At 55.7% G+C, this 23,960-nt stretch overlaps 1 protein-coding gene across 1 annotated transcript; it reads left to right on the forward strand.

Moving 5' to 3' along the window:
- Positions 1-369: 369 nt before the first annotated feature.
- LOC133341981 (peroxisomal membrane protein PEX16-like) lies at positions 370-14,453 on the forward strand. The gene is made up of 11 exons (XM_061550822.1): positions 370-619; positions 3,199-3,234; positions 5,271-5,347; positions 7,107-7,240; positions 7,449-7,561; positions 8,085-8,198; positions 8,524-8,679; positions 9,954-10,026; positions 11,633-11,752; positions 12,295-12,359; positions 13,197-14,453. The coding sequence occupies exons 1-11, from the start codon at positions 505-507 to the stop codon at positions 13,253-13,255; spliced, it is 1,062 nt and encodes a 353-aa protein (XP_061406806.1). The 5' UTR covers positions 370-504; the 3' UTR covers positions 13,256-14,453.
- The last annotated feature ends 9,507 nt before the right edge of the window (positions 14,454-23,960 follow it).

Consider the following 23,960-nt stretch of genomic DNA (forward strand, 5'->3'; position numbering starts at 1 on the left):
TTCACACAACGCCATTGGCCGTGACCCCTCCGTGTTGGGCTGTAGGCGCCCCCGTGTGGTCACGAGCGCACACTGCATCGCCAGGAGCTGCAGATGTTGTCGTAGAATCGCCAAATTGCCGCGGACCCTTGCGCGATTTGTGCGTCGCGCTTGCTGGGATTATCCGAATCTAAATATTTATTTTATACTTGGAGGAATACGGTGCTGTACCAGTCGTAAATCTTGTCAAATAATCGCGGACCCCTGTCTGTATCCTTTGAGCCGTGAATGTTTTGTCAAATAACCGCGGACCCTTGTTGTGTCTTTGAAGTCGTAAATGATTTGTCAAATTACCGCGGACCCCTGTCTGTGCCTGTGAAGTCGTAATTTTTTTTGTCAAATTACCGCGGACCCTCAGTCAGCCTGTGACCGCGTGTGGCCGTGGTGGTGGTGGAGCGAGCGCCGGTGTTGTACTGCACTTGTGCGTCCCCTTCCGCGGCCCTGGCACCCGCCGTGGCTGCGGCGATGTCGGCCGTGGCGCGGCGCGCGTGCGCCCGCTACGCGCAGTGCGTGAGCCGCCACCCGGAGCTCACGGCGCAGCTGGAGAGCGGCTTCCGCAGCCTGTCGTACGTGATGGCGGGTGCGTGGTGCAAGGGTGGGGGGCGGCGGGAGCGACACAGACACACACACAGACAGATACACACAGACACACACAGACACACACACAGACGTACAGACACACACAGACGTACAGACACACACACACAGACACACATAAACATGCACACCGACAGAGACACACAGAGACATGCACACCGACAGAGACACACAGAGACAAGAGACAGACAGAGACACACAGAGACAGAGACACACAGAGACAGACAGAGAGACGCACACGGAGACAGAGACACACAGAGATAGAGACACACAGAGACAGAGACACACAGAGACAGAGACACACAGAGACAGAGACACACAGAGACAGAGACACACAGAGACAGAGACACACAGAGACAGAGACACACAGAGACAGACAGAGACAGACAGAGAGACACACAGAGACAGAGACACACAGAGACAGAGACACACAGAGACAGAGACACACAGAGACAGACAGAGACAGAGACAGACAGAGACAGACAGACAGAGAGACACATAGAGACAGAGACACACAGAGACATAGACACACAGAGACAGAGACACACAGAGACAGACACACAGAGATACACAGAGACAGAGACACACAGAGACAGAGACACACAGAGACAGACACACAGAGACAGAGATACACAGAGACAGAGACACACAGAGACAGAGACACACAGAGACAGAGACACACAGAGACGGAGACACACAGAGACGGAGACACACAGAGACGGAGACACACAGAGACGGAGACACACAGAGACAGACACACAGAGACAGAGATACACAGAGACAGAGACACACAGAGACACACAGAAACACACAGAGACAGAGACCTGCACACCGACAGAGACACACAGAGACAACGCAGAGACGGCCGCCCTTCGCCACCAAGTGGCAATGACATCACCAAGGCTCTTGTGCCAGGCTAGGTGCACTTTGAGGCCACGTGAAAGTGCCGAATGCTCGCTGCTGACAGGATGAGGTCACTCGACAGACCAGGTGCCACGGGTTGACCGCTGAGATGCCTGGCAGAGGCACCCGCCGTAATTTCCCCACTTGTGCCACTTCGCATGTTTAACCTGTGTGTGTGTACACACACACACACACAGGTTATATGTAGTAGGTAGCTACTACATATGTAGTAGTAGCTACATGTGTAGTAGCTACGGGCCCATCGCACTTTAAAGGGCCCCGCGCTAAATGCTCTATTACTATAGTACTATACTGTCTTCAACTTTTATGAACGACTGAGTGTTTAAGGTTAGCGATTTCTCGTATTATCTGGCTTATAGCAAATGACAAATTACTTTACTATGCAAGTGAAAATTTTGTGTTTTAATATTTATGTGTTTATTATATCATTTAGGGCCCCTTTATAACATATGCGACAGGCCCCGCACTAGCTTAGTCCGGCACTGGGCTGGGACGAGGTGGTCTGGTGAGAGGTAAAGAGTTGGGAATCGTGGATGAGTCGCCGGGGGTCATGGGAGAGGAGGTGCAGGAGATTAGGTTTGGTTTGATGATGATGGTGGCTGTGGTTGAGGTGAGCAGACGAGGTCAGGCGTGAGACGATTGGAAGATGGATGAATGGGTGAATCAGAATCTGTTTTCAGACTGGAGCAATCCGATGAGCTATGAAGCTCTTTTTCACAGACGTCCAGTCATGGGGCCAGAGGTGACTGGGTGAGAGATTTTAGATGAGACAGTGAGGGGGTGAGGGGCGGGGCTGTGGTGGTGAGTGAGGCTGTGGTGGTGAGGTTGGGTGAGTGAGGAGCGAGGCTGTGGTGGTGAGGTTGGGGTGAGGGGCGGGGCTGTGGTGGTGAGGGTGAGGTGAGTGAGGAGCGAGGCTGTGGTGGTGAGAGTGAGGTTGGGGTGAGTGAGGGGCGAGGCTGTGGTGGTGAGGTTGGGGTGAGGGGCGGGGCTGTGGTGGTGAGGGTGAGGTTGGGGTGAGTGAGGAGCGAGGCTGTGGTGGTGAGGTTGGGGTGAGGGGCGGGGCTGTGGTGGTGAGTGAGGCTGTGGTGGTGAGGTTGGGTGAGTGAGGAGCGAGGCTGTGGTGGTGAGGTTGGGGTGAGGGGCGGGGCTGTGGTGGTGAGGGTGAGGTGAGTGAGGAGCGAGGCTGTGGTGGTGAGAGTGAGGTTGGGGTGAGTGAGGGGCGAGGCTGTGGTGGTGAGGTTGGGGTGAGGGGCGGGGCTGTGGTGGTGAGGGTGAGGTTGGGGTGAGTGAGGAGCGAGGCTGTGGTGGTGAGGTTGGGGTGAGGGGCGGGGCTGTGGTGGTGAGGGTGAGGTTGGGGTGAGTGAGGGGCGGGGCTGTGGTGGTGAGGGTGAGGTTGGGGTGAGTGAGGAGCGAGGCTGTGGTGGTGAGAGTGAGGTTGGGGTGAGTGAGGGGCGAGGCTGTGGTGGTGAGGTGAGTGAGGAGCGAGGCTGTGGTGGTGAGGGTGAGGTGAGTGAGGGGCGGGGCTGTGGTGGTGAAGGTGAGGTTGGGGTGAGTGAGGAGCGAGGCTGTGGTGGTGAGGGTGAGTGAGGAGCGAGGCTGTGGTGGTGAGCGTGATGATGGCGTTGCTCTGTGTTGCAGGTCGCTTCCCGGACTCGGCGGAGCTCTCCGAGCTGGGTGAGCGTCGCCACGCTACAGAGTCACAATCAGAATCTGTATTTATCCTGGAGGAGGAATCCGATGAGCTCTAAAGCTCTTTTTCACAGATGTCCAGTAGGGGCACAGGGTCAGAACGCTACAACAAGAAACAACACAAAACACGATAGGACTGAAAAGTATAGGAAAGATAAACAAATCACGGAAAAAATGAAACTAAACTTTTTCTTTTACCAGGTAAGGCGCAGAGAGCCGTTAGCTTCAGAAGCGACCTGGGCCACAAATGACAGCTCAACGACGTGGCTTATTGTGTGGAAATTTACAGCAGCCAAATACTCTAAATAATCATCACAGCCGCCCCCATTGGTCACACTGGCTGAAGAGGATGGTCACCTCTCGGATTGAGCGCGCGAGTTCATCCGTTCCGCGACGAGATGACTCGCGTCAAACTGAATCCCGAATGAGGAAGTTGACTCATGCGGGCCCGTTTCTCCGCTGCCCTGCGGGTGGCGTGGCAAAGACGACGAGCCAACCCCGTGCCCGTTGCCGGACACGTGTGTGAACGAGAGCTTCATAGCTCATCGGATTCCTCCTCCAGTCTAAATCAAGATTGCGAGTTTGCCAACCCCCCCTCCCCCCCCCCGTGTGTGACCCTCAGAGAGAAGTAGCCGGGCGAGGGGTTCACTTCCATTCTGGCATTGGAGTCGTTCCCAATGCCAGGGATCCCCACGCGTGGCAGCGGTGGCGGCGTCACAACTCTTCAGATGTTGCGATAAATTGGCAATCATTTACATCGTTATTTTATAGATTATTTGGCTGCTATGAATGTCGATGCCATAAGCCGCTTCGTTGAGCTATCGTTCATAGCCAAGTCACTACTGTATATAGCTCAGTGGGCCTTACCTGGTAAAATAAGTTAGTTTTATTTGTATTTTTTCGCGTCATTCATTTACCTTTCCTATACTTTTCTTTCCTATCGTATTTTTGCATTGTTTGTTGTTGTAACGTTCTTCGTCCTCATCGGAAACCTCCAGGATAAATAAAGATCATTCTGATCATCCTCTCCCTCCCCCGCCCGCGTACTGCCAATGAATGACTGCCAACTGTGGCAGTGGCACGTAGCAGCCTCGTGGGTGAGAGCTGCCGTGCGCTATGAATCAAGAATCACCACTTGACTGGAGGAATCCGATGAGCTACAGATGTCTGGTAGTGAAAGCATCGCGCTGCGCTTTCAGTTGCGCTTCTGCGGCCGTCTGGAACGTACTTCCGTCCAATATCAGGAATCCACCGGAGCTGTGTACTTTTAAATCATCATCTAGATTGAAAACTAATTTCTTGAGAACTTATTTTTGTGTTTAGTTTGTCCTTCCCCCTGCCACCTCCGATTAGCACGGTTGGCTACGTACGGTGCGAAAGAAGTTCAACAAACATGCAGGCATACGGGAATGGCGCTGCTGGCGAGTGGATTGATCCTCTCGAAGCGTGGACGACGGCCCGGGCAGTTCCCTCCACCTCGGGCGATAGAACACCGAGGAGGCCCTAATAGCTGCGTGGCCTCAGCGGGTTGGGCCCAATCGCCGCACCGTGCGCGGTCGGGTGGGGCGGCCAGAGTGTGTATGCGGATCACTACTCGCCGCACAATATGCACAACTCGCTGACGTGACCCAAGTCTCACGTCCCAGCCAGCGGTGGCATGAGCCGCTGGAGTTGCAGTACTGCGGCATCACCTTTGTGGTGGCGAGATGGTAACGACCTCACCTGGTATACAGGATGTCATGGGTTCGATACCGATCCTGGCGCCTGCATTGTTAATGGAGTTTGCATTTTCTCCTCGTGATCATGTGGATTTTTCGCCACATCCGGTTTTTCCCCTCATTTGCAATCAGCATCCACGTGATGATAAGCCACTTCGACGAGTTATCATTTGTGGCCAGGTTGCTTCTTAAAAAGAGCTACACATCTCAGTGGGCCTTACCTGGGGAAATAGAACATGGTGTAGTTGTAGTTTGCGACGCTTCGTGGTGACGTTTGGGTGATGTGACGCGCGACGCCTGCAGTTTACTCGACGGCAAACCTCCTCATCCTTGTCAACGACAGCATCTTGCGCAAAGCCATCAGACGGCCACTACCTCTGGTAAGCACACAACTTGTGCACACACAATAGGGTTAACACCCACACACACTATAGTGTTAACACACTCAATAGGGTTAACACAAAATAGACGTAATACACTAGAGATAAAACACACCCACACACTATAGGGTTAACATACATACAATAGGCGTAATACACAATAGGGTTAACACACACACCCACACAATAGGGTATACACAATAGGGTTAACACACACCAATAGGGTCAACTAACTAACTAAACTTTTTATATTACCAGGTAAGGCCCACTAAGCTCTATAGGGTGATTGAGGAGCAGGAAGCGATCTGGCCACAAATGATAGTTCAGTACACACACACACAATAGGATTATACGCACACACAGTGATAGGGTTTACACCCACAATAGGGTTATCACACACAATAGGGTTAACATACACCAGATAGGGTTACTACACAAAGGCATAACATGGTTACCACACACACACAACATGGTTATCACACACACCGATAGCGTTAGCACACAATCTCCCGTGTAGCCTTGAACAGGCTGTCGGAGCAAAGTGCTGTCTGTGAGACGCGATTGAAGCTGTCGCAACACACGAGCGGGAGCAATGTGGCCAGCACCACACCCGGCCACCTTCGGCTCCCCAGTGCTGGTGTTCACACACCACACTCAGCTACTCGCTCAAGGCTAAGTTGACCTAAATGAGTCTCCTTACCGATTCAGATATTCATCAGTGATGTCGGTCGACAGCGGGAATCGAACTCGGGGTGCCGGATTGGTAGTGCGTTGCGCTAACCACTGTGCCACACTCAAAGATGGGTTAACCGTCGCTGCTGACAGGTGGAGTATCTACCAGATCCCACCGCGGTTTGTCGATTGGCAGGTTGATTGTGGTGGAGTAAAGTGTGGGTAAATCCCATCGTTCACCGAAACGTCTGGCCACAGTAGAAGAGTTAGGCCACGAATACCCCGTGTAGCGGAGGTCCTTCCACGAGTGGTGGTGCGAGCAGGCGCCTGCAGGCCTGCGCCTGCACCATCAACTCCTGCACCATCAACTGCTGCCCCCCTGCCTAAGTTAGAGGAGCGCTGCAGTCTGGGGGTGTGGACCATCGCCCCGAGTGTCGTGACGCCTCCTGCGGGTCAAACCACCACGCCGTCATTCACCTTGACCCACACGCCACTCGTGTGGATAATGCAGCCACAACAACCTTGCACGTGAACCGCCCACCACCTCTCAAGCGCCTGAGCCAGTCCCCCTGGCTGGCGCCTCTCCCCTGCCGCCGCCCTCCTCCTCACCCGGCAGGGTCGCTCCCACCGCCAGAGGGCGCCATGCGTGCTCGCTAGCCACCGTTTTCACGCCAATTGCGTTGCTGCACACTACACGCTCCTGGTTATCGATGTAGAGAGAGCTGATGAAAATTGGTCGAGAACGTGCGTGTGTGTGTGTGTACATACATACATACACACGTACATACACACGTACATACACGTACGAGTTGATTCCCGCTCATGGCCAACACCAGTGTGATTATCGATACTGGTCTTGGGCCTCCCCTAGGTCGACTCAGCCTTAATGAGTACCTGGTGCAGTGTGTAAACATCAACACTGGGGAGACAAAGGTGGTCGGGCATGGTGCTTGCCACCCACCCCCTCGTGTGTCGTGGCGGCCTTCATAGGTGCTGCTCGCTAACGTCACTTGCCCCAACGGTTCGTTCAAGGCTACACGGGGAGGGGGGGATCTTTGTCTTTGTGCTCCACGTGTGCCACGCACAGTCGCTGTCCCACGGGCGCCTGATCACTTGGCTCACGGTGCTGGAGTACGTGGAGGTGTTCTCGGAGATGGGCGCCGCGCGCCTCTGGGGCCCGGCCGGACGTTGGCTCATCATCGTGCTGGTGCAGCTCGCCAAGTGAGTGCGACCACGTGACCGCAATGATGATAACGATGATGACGATGATGACGACGACGATGATGACGACGACGATGATGAAAGACGGCGACGATGACGACGACGATGACGACGACGATGATGACGACGACGATGATGACGACGACGATGATGACAATGACGACGATGACGACCGATGATGCTGATGGCATTGGCTCGTGGTGCGCAGGGCGGTGCTGCGCGCCCTGCTGCTCTTCTGGCACAAGGCCGGGATCCAGCCGTCCCCTCCCATCGTCCCACTCGACAGAGATGCGCAGCCCTCCCCGCCGGCACACGGGGCAGGTGGGAGATGCGCGCACGGTCCATCGCACGGTCCGTCGCACGGTCCGTCGCACGGTCCGTCGCTCGGTCCGTCGCATGGTCCGTCGCACGGTCCGTCGCACGGTCCGTCGCACGGTCGGGACCATTCGCAGCCAGCATCGCCACCTACTGGCAGCAGACTAATGCCGCAGGTCGCTCAAGTGAATGATTCTGGTCTCTCGAGTTCTCACCCAGGATAAATTGAATAAACCTGAGACCCGCGTGGGCGATTGTGCATTCGCGCACGGGGAGCGGCAGCGCCGTGGCGCCGTGCGCCTGTAACCCGGCACCCTGTGGGGGGCCAGGGTTGGTGGATCACACATTCGTGACACTCGCCTGCCCTGGCTGCAAGGTCATCGTCTCCTGGTTTGCCGGCATACGATGGCAGTGCAGCGCACGTAGAAAAACGTTGGACAGCGTGCCGCACGAGTTCATGCGTGTCCCACGTGTGACCTCTCATCACCCCCCCGTGACCCCCCTCGTGATCCCCCTCGTGACCCCGCAGACTGCGAGAGGAGGGAGGGAGAGGGCGGGAGCCTGGAGCCAGAGTCTCTCCCCGCGGCCCCCTCCACCTTTCAGGGCCGCAGATCTCAGCGCGTCATCCGCTCGCTCCACCACAGTGAGAGTCCACCACCACCGTCGCCACCTAAACCACCGTCGCCACCTAAACCACCACCACAGTCACCAGCGTCACCTCCACCGCCACCGACACCACCATCACGCACCAAACACATGTCGCCATCACCACCACCACCACCTCGCAGAGCCACACGCGGCGTGGCCCCGCCACCACCGCTGCGTCCCACGCGGCCACCAGAGAAGCACCTCACCGCTGCCGCGTTTACGCTGCGGCACGGCTGCGCCGCGTCGCTCCGCACCACCTCAGCCCGGCTCGCTTCTCTCTCTCCCCCCCTTTATTATACCCCCTCCCCGCGGCCCCCCAGCCCCCCCTCTGGCACTGCGTGAGTGGGGCGCCCCCCAGCGCGAGGCGGCGGGGGGCTCCGCTTCCCGCGCCCGTTCCGCCGACCAGCCCCCGACGGTGTTGGGGCGCCAGCGTGTCACGGCCGAGGCTCTGCACGTGGCTCGTCCCCTGCTGCACCGTATCCACCGCCCCCCCCACAACCCCCGGCTGCTGCAGGTCGAAAAAGGGACGAGAGACCCATAGACTCACACAGAGACCCATAGACTCACACAGGGACCCATAGACTCACACAGAGACCCATAGACTCACACAGGGACCCATAGACTCACACAGAGACCCATAGACTCACACAGGGACCCATATACTCACACAGGGGACCCATAGACTCACACAGAGACCCATAGACTGACACAGAGACCCATAGACTCACACAGAGACCCATAGACTCACACAGAGACCCATAGACTCACAGAGACCCATAGACTCACACAGAGACCCATAGGCTCACAGAGACCCATAGACTCACACAGAGACCCATAGATTCACAGAGACCCATAGACTCACACAGAGACCCATAGACTCACAGAGACCCATAGACTCACACAGAGACCCATAGATTCACAGAGACCCATAGTTTGTTGTCCTTTCCCCGCACCTCCGATGAACATGATTGGCTACGCGCGGTGCGAAAGGAGTTCAACGCACATATTTGTATATTTGGGTGCGGAGGGATGGTACATCGGTTAGTGGCGCTAGGCTACGAACCCGGTGACCTGTTATCTGATCTGGTCCTGGGCTTCCCCTAGGTCGACTCAGCCTCAAATAAGTACCTGGTATGGTGTGTAAACATCGCCAATGGGGGAGACAAAGGCGACCAGGCGTGGTGCTGGCCACCCACCCCCTCGTGTGCCGTTCCGGCCTTTATAGGTGCCACTCGCTAACGGCACCTGCCCCAACAGTCTGTTAAAGCTAAACGGGTGATCTTTGTCTCTTTGTGTGTCTGTGTGTGTGTGTGTCTCTGTGTGTGTGTGTCTCAGTGTGTGTGTGTGTCTCTGTGTGTGTGTGTGTCTCTGTGTGTGTGTGTGTCTCTGTGTCTTTGTGTGTCTCTGTACGTGTCTCTGTGTGTGTCTGTACGTGTCTCTTGTAGGCTACATGGAGGGGAGGGGGATCTTTGTCTCTGTCTATTTGCTTTCCGTCGGTTTAACGACCAACGGCGTTACCTTCTTCTCCCTGTCATTGATGTGGGACTTATGTAAAATATAAATCTTCCGTGGCTGTCTCCGCTGAGTTCTCGCGTCGAACCCGCGTGTCGTTCGGCTCGATGTCCGACCTTTCGCTGCACGTGGAGCAAAACGTCGGACGTCGTGCCAGACGACATGCGGCACGACCCAAAAAAAGTGCGCTTCAGGAGCGGTGGTCGGTTCCTTAACTCCCGTGGCACCGCCGGTGCAGTGGCGAGCCTGGCGGCGTGCGGAGAGAAGTCGTGGAAGCCGTGGCTCCTCTCTGCCGCGATGGACATCACCAGGTAGGGCTCACGGCGCGGCTCCGCTGTGGAGCTTTGGCCGCGGGGTTAGGGGCTCACTCGTTTCTTTAACCCTTTCTCGTTTCCGATGACGCACACGTACGTATGCATTTGTCATCAGTAATTGATTTCCAAATGGAATCGAAAGTAAAAGGCCACGCGGGAGGGCGTGTGGCACTGTTTGCCGCCATCTGTCATCGAGTGTGCAGTGGTGTCGCTACAGGTCTCTGCGGTGAGTACAACATCTTTAAAAACAGCCCCATCCTGCAACCTACAGACATCTCGGAACAGGAAAGGTTAATCGTATAATGGTGTAATTTCCCCAGGTTTTATCTTGATTGTGTTGGCAGCAACTCTGCCGATGAGACGTTGAATGTCGACAACGTCTGCTTGTGTTGAACCAATGCTGCTGATGAGATGCACTCCCAGAAGGTCGCATGGCTGATGGGATGTGTAAAAAACATAAACTTCGATCCAGATTGCGCGATTGGCATCACCAGAAGAAGAATCCAAGCGGATCTCGCGCAGAGCAGCGCGGCGCTACGAGTTAGAGAACGGCCCGTGGAAGCGGATATCACAGAGCTACCTCTGAGATCCCATCAAGCAGCCTCTGATCCACATACAGTGGGGAGCAGCACTTTCCCACCCACTCTACATATGAGAGGGAGGTTTGTCACGTGATAGACTATTATCTAATTCTAAAATTAACCCTTTCCCATTCTGAGATGTATGCAAGTTCCAGGGTGGGTATCGTTCGCTTCTGAATCTTGGAACGGGCGAGTGTTACTCACCGCAGAGAACCATGGCGACACGACCGCACTCTATGATAGCTGGCGCCAGACTATACCACACGCCTCCCGCATGGTCTTGTTGGAGCATCGGTACCGATAAAGTTATTTTATTTAGTTTTTCATCCGGTTCCATCCGGTTCCGATGACGTACACACGTACATTGATCAGAACGGGAGACGGGTTAAGTGCGGAACTAAATCTAATGTGTTTTCTGTGCAGTCATTGGTGACCGGGCTGAGACCATCAACTGGCTACGCTTGAGAACTCTGTTTAGTCGCTGGCGCCTGAAGCCTCAGCCCATGCAGATTCAGCAGAGGCCACCAGAGGGCAGCGCAGCGCAAGGGCCGGTCTATGGGGCTGTGTGGGGGGCGGGGGGGGGGCGCTGTCTCTTCCCATGTGTGGGGCCCTCCCGGTACTTCACTCTCCTCCCACGTGAGAAAACAAAAGGAAGTGGGCCAGGCATCCCAACGCTTTCCCCTCTTGACAACAGGATTTTGAGCCTCGGCGTTGTCATCCTTGACGAGGGCTGCGCCTGCAAGCTCGGCGAGGCCATCGGCCGGAACCGGATTGAGGACGACGACGAACGTAGCTCTGACCGAGCGCCGAATTCCCGTCGAGACGGTCGTGAGATTGATTGGCGAGCGGAGCGGGCTGCTGTGTCGCGTACACAGCCAAAGCGGGCCACTGTGTCGCGCACACGGGCTGAAAGGAATCTAATCGATAATCGTTAGAGTAATCATTCGGTCGAGGAATCACATAATCCCAGCTCCACTCACAATCGCTGTGGCCTCCTTCCTACTCCTCCACTTCCTCCACAGCCTGAGCCTGATGGGCGACCCCAAGGAGTTGAACACGAGTGAGCGCGGAGAGCTGCGACGTCGCACCCTCGCGCTGCTCTACTACCTCCTGCGGTCGCCCTTCTACGACCGCTACTCGCAGTAAGGCGCGCGCACAACGGCGTGACCAACGCGCAGCCCTTCCAGGGTCCGCTTGGGGGCGACCGCCTCCACATGCTGTGTCGGTCCTGAAGGGGTAGGGAGGGAGGGGGGGAGGGCGGCGGGGGGGAGGGCGAGGGGGACGGGGGGGGATGGCGGCGGGGGGATCGGGGACGGGGATGGGGGGGGACGGGGGGGAGGGGGACGGGGGGGAGGGGGACCCAATACAAGTTCAGATATCACTCACCACTGATATTAGCCCTGGCTGCAGGTTTGCCTCGTGTTGCGGATGCAGCCCACAGCTGCCGCACCGTGCCGCTTCCGGCTTGATCCGCTACTGCGGAGCGGCTGTCCCGCTGCCCGCCGTGGGCTCGCATCCCAGGTTACAGCACCCCGGCCCAGGTAGTCTTTGACTGGCTAGGACACCGTATGATGGAACACAATGCCTGGCTATGGGGAGATGACAAATCGGAACGGTTCGATGTGCCACCGTTTCAGCTTAGTCCACGCCGAGAGTTTTCACCACCTGTATTTTGTCTCCCCAGGGCGAGGATCATGCTGCTGCTCAGGATCCTGGCCGATTACATCCCGGGCTTTGGCTGGGTCGCTCGTAAGTGCGCGCCGCTCCCTCTGCCAGTACCGTGTGTGCAGCTTGTTCTGTTTCGTATGTGTGTGTATGTGTGTGTATGTTTGTGTATGTATGTTTGTGTGTGTATGTGTGTGTAAGTGGGGAGTGGTAGTGTAGTGGTTAGCGCGCTGCGCTACAAACCTGGCGACCCGGGTTCGATTCCCGCTCACGGCCAACGCCAGTGACGATTATCTGAACCGATCATGGGCCTCCCCTAGGTCCACTAAGTCTCAAATGAGTACCTGGTGTGGTGTGTAAGCATCGCCGCTAGGGAGACAAAGGCGGCCAGGCGTGGTGCTCGCCACCCACCCCCTCGTGTGCCATCCCGGCCTTCATAGGTGCTCGCTAACAGTACTTGCCCCAAAAGTCTGTTAAGGCTGTACAGGGGATTATTGTCTTTGTTTTGTATGTATGTTGAACTTCTTTTACACCGTACGTAGCCAACCTCGCTAATCGGAGGTGGGTGGGAAGGACGACAAACTAAATACAAAAAGCAAACGAGACGCAGACTTAGACGCGTGTCAGGAGCACATAAACATTTGTGCGAAAGCAAGAAACCATCGGCTTTTCCTGAAGGAGTGCATTGTGGGTCCTCGTGGAGTGCACACGTACATACACTCGACGTACACACGTACGTGCACGAGCACCGTGGGGTCTGCGCTTGTCACGCGGCAGTGAGTCTCATTTGAAGCTTGTGGTTGCCGGCCACACTGTTGCGCACCACTACGACGGGCGTTCCTCAGCGATGACAATTGTAGATATTGAGCGTTATACCTCTACGGTGGCGTTTGTCCTGTGCCCGTGCCGTCCGATCTGCAGGACCATTGATCGAATACCTCCCAGCCTGGCAAAAAGTCTACTTCTACATGTGGAGCTAAGGAGCGAGGCGACGGACGGAGCGCTTGCGTGGCACCGGCAACGTGTCCCGGGAACGGATCGCGCGAGGGCGCTGTCGGTCCAAACATCCTAATGGTTTGAAACAGCCGATGACGAATGGTAGCCGGACTCTAATCAAAATATCCTAATGGTTTCAAACAGCTGCCCAACGATTTGCACAAATTGCATTTGTCTGGAATCACAAGTGATTTGAAACACGAGCGAGAGATGCCTTGTAGGCGTTGGTAGAAAAAAAGTAATCTGACAGACGGAGGTTTTTCTGACCAGTGTCGCTTTCACGCTTTCTGAGCTGCGCGGCAAATACGCGGTGCGGAGGGCGGTGGTACGGTGTGACACACGGCACAGTGTGACGTACGTGTAGCACGGTGTGATGTGCGGCACGGTGTGATGTGCGGCACAGTGTGACGTACGCGTAGCACGGTGTGACGTGCGGCACGGTGTGACACGCGGTACGGTGTGACACGCGGCACGGTGTGGCGTGCGGCACGTTGTGGCGTGCGGCACGGTGTGGCAGGCGGCAGGGTGTGACACGCGGCACGGTGTGACACGCAGAGCACGGTGTGACACGCAGAGCACGGTGTGACACGTGGCACGGTGTGACGTGCGGCACGGTGCGACGTGCGGCACGGTCAGATTTTGGCAACTTTGGAAAAATTACCGGAGCAAATTACTGTGCTCGGTCGAGCAGAGCAATAGCAACATCTACCACCGTACCGGCAGATATCCCAATTGCAGGCCAGTGCTGCCATCAGCTTTTGCTGCAAAGGGAGGGCTGCCACCGGGGAGGGGGGGGGGGCCCAGCTGGGCATTGAAACTTTGAGATGAGACGAGATGCAAGATGCCTGCGGCAGCTGTGCCCAGACGCAGCAAGTGTGATTGCGCCTGTCCCCTTGAATGGCTCAGTGACTCCGGCTTTGTGACTGCTGCAGTGCCTGGGCGTGGCTCCGGGCGACGGTGCGCAGTGTTGTGACTCGTGGTGTTGTGACCCATGGTGTTGTGACCCGTGGTGTTGTGACCCGTGGTGTTGTGACTCGTGGTGTTGTGACCCATGGTGTTGTGACTCGTGGTGTTGTGACTCGTGGTGTTGTGACCCATGGTGTTGTGACTCGTGGTGTTGTGACCCGTGGTGTTGTGACTCGTGGTGTTGTGACCCATGGTGTTGTGACTCGTGGTGTTGTGACTCGTGGTGTTGTGACTCGTGGTGTTGTGACCCGTGGTGTTGTGACTCGTGGTGTTGTGACCCGTGGTGTTGTGACCCGTGGTGTTGTGACTCGTGGTGTTGTGACCCGTGGTGTCGTGACCCATGGTGTCGTGACCCGTGGTGTCGTGACTCGTGGTGTTGTGACCCATGGTGTTGTGACCCACGGTGTTGTGACTCGTGGTGTCGTGACCCGTGGTGTTGTGACCCACGGTGTTGTGACTCGTGGTGTTGTGACCCATGGTGTTGTGACCCACGGTGTTGTGACTCGTGGTGTTGTGACCCGTGGTGTTGTGACCCACGGTGTTGTGACTCGTGGTGTTGTGACCCATGGTGTTGTGACCCACGGTGTTGTGACTCGTGGTGTTGTGACCCGTGGTGTTGTGACCCACGGTGTTGTGACTCGTGGTGTTGTGACCCATGGTGTTGTGACCCACGGTGTTGTGACTCGTGGTGTTGTGACCCGTGGTGTTGTGACCCACGGTGTCGTGACTCGTGGTGTTGTGACCCATGGTGTTGTGACCCATGGTGTCGTGACCCGTGGTGTTGTGACCCACGGTGTTGTGACTCGTGGTGTTGTGACCCGTGGTGTTGTGACCCACGGTGTTGTGACTCGTGGTGTTGTGACCCATGGTGTTGTGACCCACGGTGTTGTGACTCGTGGTGTTGTGACCCGTGGTGTTGTGACCCATGGTGTTGTGACCCGTGGTGTTGTGACCCGTGGTGTTGTGACCCGTGGTGGTGTGACCCATGGTGTTGTGATTCGTGGTGTTGTGACCCGTGGTGTTGTGACCCGTGGTGGTGTGACCCATGGTGTTGTGATTCGTGGTGTTGTGACCCGTGGTGTTGTGACTCGTGGTGTTGCAACTTGTGATGTCGTAACCCGTGGTCTTGGGGCGGTGACCGTCGTGTGCACTGCGGCGCCCTGCCACAGCGTGCGCGTGTCCCACGTGTTCACCACAATACCGACGATGGAGGCGGCCCGTAGCGGTCGAGGCTGCGTCGGTTACAATGCGGTTGTCGCAAGCTCAAACCCTGATTGGTGGTCGATACAACCAATAATTCCTCCGGGGTCGATAAAATCGGCTACGGTGGTCGGTCGTGCTATGGATAGACTCTCCCCCGTCATAGAAATGTTGAATTTCCATAGCTGGCGAAGGGCTTTTGACGGGAGACGCGCACCGCCTCAACGCTCGGCTGAGCAGGAAGTCGCCCTCGAATTTTATTTTTGACCTCGTGTTGTTAGTCACGATGTCCGGCGTTTCGCCCCGTGTCCCGAAGCGAAATGTCGGACATCGTTCCGAACAGCGCGTAGCGGCACAGCTGTAAAAAACGCCTCCGAGAGAGCGTTTGGCCACCTGCCTTAGAATCGCCTCGCGCCATCCCAGCAGCTGCACGGGGACGGTCGCCGGCCCGTGAGTAGCTCCGGACACGGCAGCGGTGGCGGCCACAAGGGAGTGGGATTGGGGAGCTGGTGGTGCGTCGGCCGTGCCGAATCGGCCTCCCCGGCGTGCCACGAACGTCGTCACCGATGCTCCACACCGAGCCGCCACGATTGCCCGCGAGCGAACGAGTGGCAAGATTGGCGCGACAGGTTTTTAATTCACAACGAACACGGAGCCTTCTCGTGGTGCCGGCGCTCTCTGACCGATCGCCGCGTGCAAGGCTGACTGCATGGGCATGGTTGCGAGCGGCGCCTGTGACTCGCTTGGGTGGTGGTCGTTGTGGTGGTGGTTGTGGTGGTGGGTGGAGATGGCAAGCGGCTGACGAGGGCCTCGCTCAATAAACTCTTTTTCTACGGTCGCATGCCTCGTCTCCGTGCTGTGCCACGCGTCACCACGCGTCGATGCGATGACAACCATTCGCGTGGACGGCAACGGGTGACGGCGCAGTGGCAGCAACAAGGGCCTGGGTTTCATTCCCCGACCCGGCAAGTGGGGGGGAAGGAAAAGGGCCGAGTTTGATGACAGTCGATGCAGCATTGTCACCATCGGCATCTCTGCCTTGGCCGCCGCGTGAGTGGCCAGGGCGGTTTGGGAGAGGTCATGGTGAGAGCTGCCGTGTGGAGTCGCACGGCTGCGCGGTGGTGATGCTCGCGCCACCTTCTGGGTTAGATTCCTGACTGGTGTCCATCTGTGTGGAGTTTGTGTTCTATCTCCCCCTGTCCTGCGTGGGTTTCCTCCCGTGTTCTCCGGTTTTCTCCTCCGATAGCGAAGTAAAAAACCACAATATCACCGGCATTGGCCAAACATCCCAATTCTGAGAAATCAGACAAGTCCACACAACCACGGGGAGAGAGACACGCAGACTTCGCATATCCAGCAGCAGGCGTCAGGGTCGGGATCGAACCCACGACCTCCTGCATACCAGGCGAGGTAGTTAACATCTCCTAGCCACCGAATGTGGAGACACTGCCACAGACGCCGGTGTCGTGGTGAGCACGCCGGATTCCAACCCAGAGGCTGTCGGCTCCAATGATCGCCCGGCGCGGCAGCTGAAACAATGGGGCGAGTTTCCTCAAAGCGCCCACCACATCTGTCCCCGCAGCAGCAGTGGAGAATCACGGGCACACGGCCAGTCGATTGACCCCGGTCGCGTGTGGTGGGGTCAAGTCTGGGCACTCCCACCTCTTCAACGACGTCCGCCCCGTGTGGAAGAGGAGGCCAAAGAATCACTTTCGATCAGTGGGGCACGGTCGCCGATAAGACATCCGAAGTGCGAGGGCCGCCACACATTTGCGACCATTGGTTGGGTTTGCCAGCAGCACGATGATGGTGGAGTGTTGCCACGTGTTGTGTGGGGGGCGCCAGGGGGCCGCGGGCCTTGCGATGAAGAAGACACCCGGCCGAGAGGAGCGTCCCTCGAGCTCCTTCCCGGAGAGTCCCACGTGTCACGTGGTGGTGGCGGTTGGTGTGTGGGGTGAGTGGTGAGGCAGGTTGGTGTGTGGGGTGAGTGGTGAGGGTTGAGGCAGGTTGGTGTGTAAACAACATTCCTACTCACCTCTCTGTAAACAACACTCCCACTCACTCCTCTGTAAACAACACTCCCACTCACCCCTCTGTAAACAACACTCACACTCACCCCTCTGTAAACAACACTCCCACTCACCCCTCTGTAAACAACACTCACACTCACCCCTCTGTAAACAACACTCACACTCACCCCTCTGTAAAGAACACTCCCACTCACCCCTCTGTAAACAACACTCCCACTCACCCCTCTGTAAACAACACTCCCACTCACCCCTCTGTAAACAACACTCACACTCACCTCTCTGTAAACAACACTCCCACTCACCCCTCTGTAAACAACACTCCCACTCACCCCTCTGTAAACAACACTCACACTCACCTCTCTGTAAACAACACTCCCACTCACCCCTCTGTAAAGAACACTCACACTCACCCCTCTGTAAACAACACTCACACTCACCCCTCTGTAAACAACACTCACACTCACCTCTCTGTAAACAACACTCCCACTCACCCCTCTGTAAACAACACTCACCTCTCTGTAAACAACACTCCCACTCACCCCTCTGTAAACAACACTCCCACTCACCCCTCTGTAAACAACACTCCCACTCACCCCTCTGTAAACAACACTCACACTCACCCCTCTGTAAACAACACTCACACTCACCCCTCTGTAAACAACACTCACACTCACCCCTCTGTAAACAACACTCACCTCTCTGTAAACAACACTCCCACTCACCCCTCTGTAAACAACACTCCCACTCACCCCTCTGTAAACAACACTCCCACTCACCCCTCTGTAAACAACACTCCCACTCACCCCTCTGTAAACAACACTCACACTCACCCCTCTGTAAACAACACTCCCACTCACCCCTCTGTAAACAACACTCCCACTCACCCCTCTGTAAACAATCCCACTCACCTCTCTGTAAAGAACACTCCCACTCACCCCTCTGTAAACAACACTCCCACTCACCCCTCTGTAAACAACACTCACACTCACCCCTCTGTAAACAACACTCCCACTCACTCCTCTGTAAACAACACTCACACTCACCCCTCTGTAAACAACACTCCCACTCACCCCTCTGTAAACAACACTCACACTCACCCCTCTGTAAAGAACACTCCCACTCACCCCTCTGTAAACAACACTCCCACTCACCCCTCTGTAAACAACACTCCCACTCACCTCTCTGTAAACAACACTCCCACTCACCTCTCTGTAAACAACACTCCCACTCACCCCTCTGTAAACAACACTCACACTCACCCCACTGTAAACAACACTCCCACTCACCCCTCTGTAAACAACACTCCCACTCACCCCTCTGTAAACAACACTCACACTCACCCCTCTGTAAACAACACTCCCACTCACCCCTCTGTAAACAACACTCACACTCACCCCTCTGTAAACAACACTCCCACTCACCCCTCTGTAAACAACACTCACACTCACCCCTCTGTAAACAACACTCCCACTCACCCCTCTGTAAACAACACTCCCACTCACCCCTCTGTAAACAACACTCACACTCACCCCTCTGTAAACAACACTCCCACTCACCCCTCTGTAAACAACACTCCCACTCACCCCTCTGTAAACAACACTCCCACTCACCCCTCTGTAAACAACACTCCCACTCACCTCTCTGTAAACAACACTCCCACTCACCCCTCTGTAAACAACACTCACCCCTCTGTAAACAACACTCACCCCTCTGTAAACAACACTCCCACTCACCCCTCTGTAAACAACACTCACACTCACCCCTCTGTAAACAACACTCACACTCACCCCTCTGTAAAGAACACTCCCACTCCCCCTCTGTAAACAACACTCCCACTCACCCCTCTGTAAACAACACTCCCACTCACCCCTCTGTAAACAACACTCACACTCACCTCTCTGTAAACAACACTCCCACTCACCCCTCTGTAAACAACACTCCCACTCACCCCTCTGTAAACAACACTCACACTCACCTCTCTGTAAACAACACTCCCACTCACCCCTCTGTAAAGAACACTCACACTCACCCCTCTGTAAACACACTCACACTCACCCCTCTGTAAACACACTCCACACTCACCTCTCTGTAAACAACACTCCCACTCACCCCTCTGTAAACAACACTCACCTCTCTGTAAACAACACTCCCACTCACCCCTCTGTAACACACACTCCCACTCACCCCTCTGTAAACAACAACTCCCACTCACCCCTCTGTAAACAACACTCACCACTCACCCCTCTGTAAACAACACTCACACTCACCCCTCTGTAAACAACACTCCCACTCACCCCTCTGTAACAAAACCTCTGTAAACAACACTCCCACTCACCCCTCTGTAAACAACACTCCCACTCACCCCTCTGTAAACAACACTCCCCACTCACCTCCTCTGTAAACACACTCCCACTCACCCCTCTGTAAACAACACTCACACTCACGCCTCTGTAAACAACACTCCCACTCACCCCTCTGTAAACAACACTCCCACTCACCCCTCTGTAAACAACACTCACACTCACCCTCTCTGTAAAGAACACTCCCACTCACCCCTCTGTAAACAACACTCCCACTCACCCTCTGTAAAGCAACACTCCACTCACCCCTCTGTAAACAACACTCCCACTCACCCCTCTGTAAACACACTCCCACTCACCCCTCTGTAAACAACACTCCACTCACCCCTCTGTAAACAACACTCCCACTCACCCCTCTGTAAACAACACTCCCACTCACCCCTCTGTAAACAACACTCCCACTCACCCCTCTGTAAACAACACTCCCACTCACCCCTCTGTAAACAACACTCCCACTCACCCCTCTGTAAACAACACTCACACTCACCCCTCTGTAAACACACTCCCACTCCACCCCTCTGTAAACAACACTTCCCCATCACCCCTCTGTAAACAACACTCCCACTACCCCTCTGTAAACAACACTCCCACTCACCCTCTGTAAACAACACTCCCACTCACCCCTCTGTAAACAACACTCCCACTCACCCCTCTGTAACAACACTCCACTCACCCCTCTGAAACAACACTCCCACTCACCCTCTGTAAACAACACTCCCACTCACCCTCGGTAAACAACACTCCCACTCACCCCTCTGTAAACAACACTCACCCCTCTGTAAACAACACTCCCACTCACCCCCTCTGTAAACAACACTCACATCACCTCTCTGTAAAACAACACTCCCACTCACCCCTCTGTAAACAACACTCACACTCACCCCTCTCTGTAAACAACACTCACACTCACCCCTCTGTAAACAAACACTCCATCACCCTCTGTAACAACACTCACACTCACCCCTCTGTAAACAACACTCCACCACCCCTCTGTAAACAACACTCACACTCACCTCTCTGTAAACAACACTCACACTCACCCCTCTGTAAACAACACTCACACTCACCTCTCTGTAAACAACACTCACACTCACCCCTCTGTAAACAACACTCACACTCACCCCTCTGTAAACAACACTCACACTCACCCCTCTGTAAACAACACTCCCACTCACCTCTGTAAAGAACACTCCCACTCACCCCTCTGTAAACAACACTCCCTCTCACCCCTCTGTAAACAACACTCACACTCACCCCTCTGTAAACAACACTCACCCCTCTGTAAACAACACTCACACTCACCCCTCTGTAAACAACACTCACACTCACCCCTCTGTAAACAACACTCACACTCACCCCTCTGTAAAGAACACTCCCACTCACCCCTCTGTAAACAACACTCCCACTCACCCCTCTGTAAACAACACTCCCACTCACCTCTCTGTAAACAACACTCCCACTCACCCCTCTGTAAACAACACTCACCCCTCTGTAAACAACACTCCCACTCACCCCTCTGTAAACAACACTCACCCCTCTGTAAACAACACTCCCACTCACCCCTCTGTAAACAACACTCACACTCACCTCTCTGTAAACAACACTCACACTCACCCCTCTGTAAACAACACTCACACTCACCCCTCTGTAAACAACACTCACACTCACCTCTCTGTAAACAACACTCACACTCACCCCTCTGTAAACAACACTCACACTCACCCCTCTGTAAACAACACTCACACTCACCCCTCTGTAAACAACACTCCCACTCACCTCTGTAAAGAACACTCCCACTCACCCCTCTGTAAACAACACTCCCTCTCACCCCTCTGTAAACAACACTCACACTCACCCCTCTGTAAACAACACTCACCCCTCTGTAAACAACACTCACACTCACCCCTCTGTAAACAACACTCACACTCACCCCTCTGTAAACAACACTCACACTCACCCCTCTGTAAAGAACACTCCCACTCACCCCTCTGTAAACAACACTCACACTCACCCCTCTGTAAACAACACTCACACTCACCCCTCTGTAAACAACACTCCCACTCACCCCTCTGTAAACAACACTCCCACTCACCCCTCTGTAAACAACACTCCCACTCACCTCTCTGTAAACAACACTCCCACTCACCTCTCTGTAAACAATACTCCCACTCACCCCTCTGTAAGTTTTAGACGATGAATATTTTCAAGTGAATTTTATGCTAAATTTCAGCTTTCCAACGCCTCCTTTTTAATACGTGTTTTCGCCTACAACATCAGAGTGCAGCGCCACATTAAATACGCACTACAATAACAATAGTTTAAAGCGATTTGAAGCATGTTTTTGTGACGTCATATTTGAGGGGGTCTAACTTTTTGTGACGCCGTGTGACGAGGGGGGGGGGGTCAAAAATCGCGTGACGTCATTTATGGACGGCCCCTAAACAACACTCCCACTCACCCCTCTGTAAACAACACTACTAAGCACTGCTCTGTAAACAAGCCACTTCGTTGGGCTGTGTGGCCAGGTCGCTCCTGAAAAAGAGCTACATCGCTCAGTGGACCTTAGCTGCTAAAATAAAACGAAGCAGTTTCAGCTTCGTGTTGTCGCGCGTGTGCCGTCAACGACGCAGTGGCGTCCTACGCTGGCCTGGCTCTGCTGACGAGACACGGTGGCGGCAGGAGAGCGACACGCTCTGGTTTTGGAAGAGGGAGGTCACGGGTCGCAGTCGGCGTCCTGACACAAACCAAGGCGGGCGGGAGGGGGGGCTCGGAGCAATTCATCTCCGTTTGGGGGATTCTTCTAAACGGAGACGCGATTCGCCTTTTAAATAAACAACGGCGGCGGCTGCGGAGCGGTGGCCGCTCGTGATCACGCAGCTCGCCGGCTGCGGCCCGCGAGCTCCAATATCGGGAATCGCCATCCCCTGGAGCGCGCCACGGGGCGGCTTGGTGGGTGGGGGGGGGGGGGCTCGCCCCCACCGCGAGCCTCGTCCTCGATAGAGCGACCGGGGGGGGGCGGCCTCTGGCACGAGACTTGAACCCGCGGGTGGCCGTCAGCCGCTAGAGGCGCTCTCTGCGCTGCTGGCGGGGCGCGAGGATCCCTCCTCTCGGCAACCCACGGGGCCCCCCCTCCCCCGGCCCCCCCCCCTCCCCCGGGGCACGGCCCCCCTCCCCCGGGGCACGGTCCCCCCTCCCACGGTCCCCCCCGCCCTCCCCCGGGGGCGCGGGCTCCGCCATGAGCCGCCAGCCACAATGAATCAACGGCGCAATCCAAAACAAACTCGCCAACGTAAACACCGCGCACTCTTACACTGCGCACTCTGACGATGTTTCATAAACACGGGGCCCGCTCTCCCTGCCCCTCCCTCTCCGCTGATGCACAGAGAGAAGTTCACTGAGACCCCCCCACGCCGCACCACCCTTCCCCACCACCACCACCAACTTCGCCGCCGCATCCATCCCCCTGCAACCACGACAGGGCCAGCCCCCTCCTCTGAGACGCATCCGCCCTAATGGCAGGAAGACCGCCGCTTTGCCACTCCGGGGGGCGGTGGCGGGGGGGCTCATAGCCTCAACATCAAGGGCCGCCTTATCGTTCCAGAGAGCAATTTGCGCCAGGCGTTCCTAGTCGGGGTTCGGGTTTAGGGGCAGCGTGGTGGTGGTGGCGGTGGTGGTGGTGCGGTGGTGGTGGTGCGGTGGTGGTGCTGCGGTGGTGGTGGTGCGGTGGTGGTGCTGCGGTGGTGGTGGTGCGGTGGTGGTGGTGCTGCGGTGGTGCTGCGGTGGTGGTGGTGCGGTGGTGGTGCTGTGGTGGTGGTGCTGTGATTATTTTGTTCGGCTGGAGGATAATGGTCGCGTTGTGTTCCCAGCGCCTCATGTCAGACCGGTCCCTGAGCTGTTCCCGGAATTATTTTGGCCACGCCGCTTCCACGTCGCGTGAGCCTTTTGCCAAACACAAATGTATTATTAGCCTGCTCACAGGGCTGAATAAAAACAGGGTACAATAACATCTGAGTATGATGGATCGGTGTACCTTTGTTAATGTAGTGGTAGTGCCTTACGCCGTTAATCCCGGCTTACTGAGCCAATGGAGCGAAGACTGAAGACGCGGAGAGCGCCGTATCCGTGGCGAGGGT

The sequence above is a fragment of the Lethenteron reissneri genome, chromosome 13 (assembly GCF_015708825.2).
Source record: "Lethenteron reissneri isolate LAM-NWPU_2019-01 chromosome 13, ASM1570882v1, whole genome shotgun sequence".
Taxonomy (NCBI): domain Eukaryota; kingdom Metazoa; phylum Chordata; class Hyperoartia; order Petromyzontiformes; family Petromyzontidae; genus Lethenteron; species Lethenteron reissneri.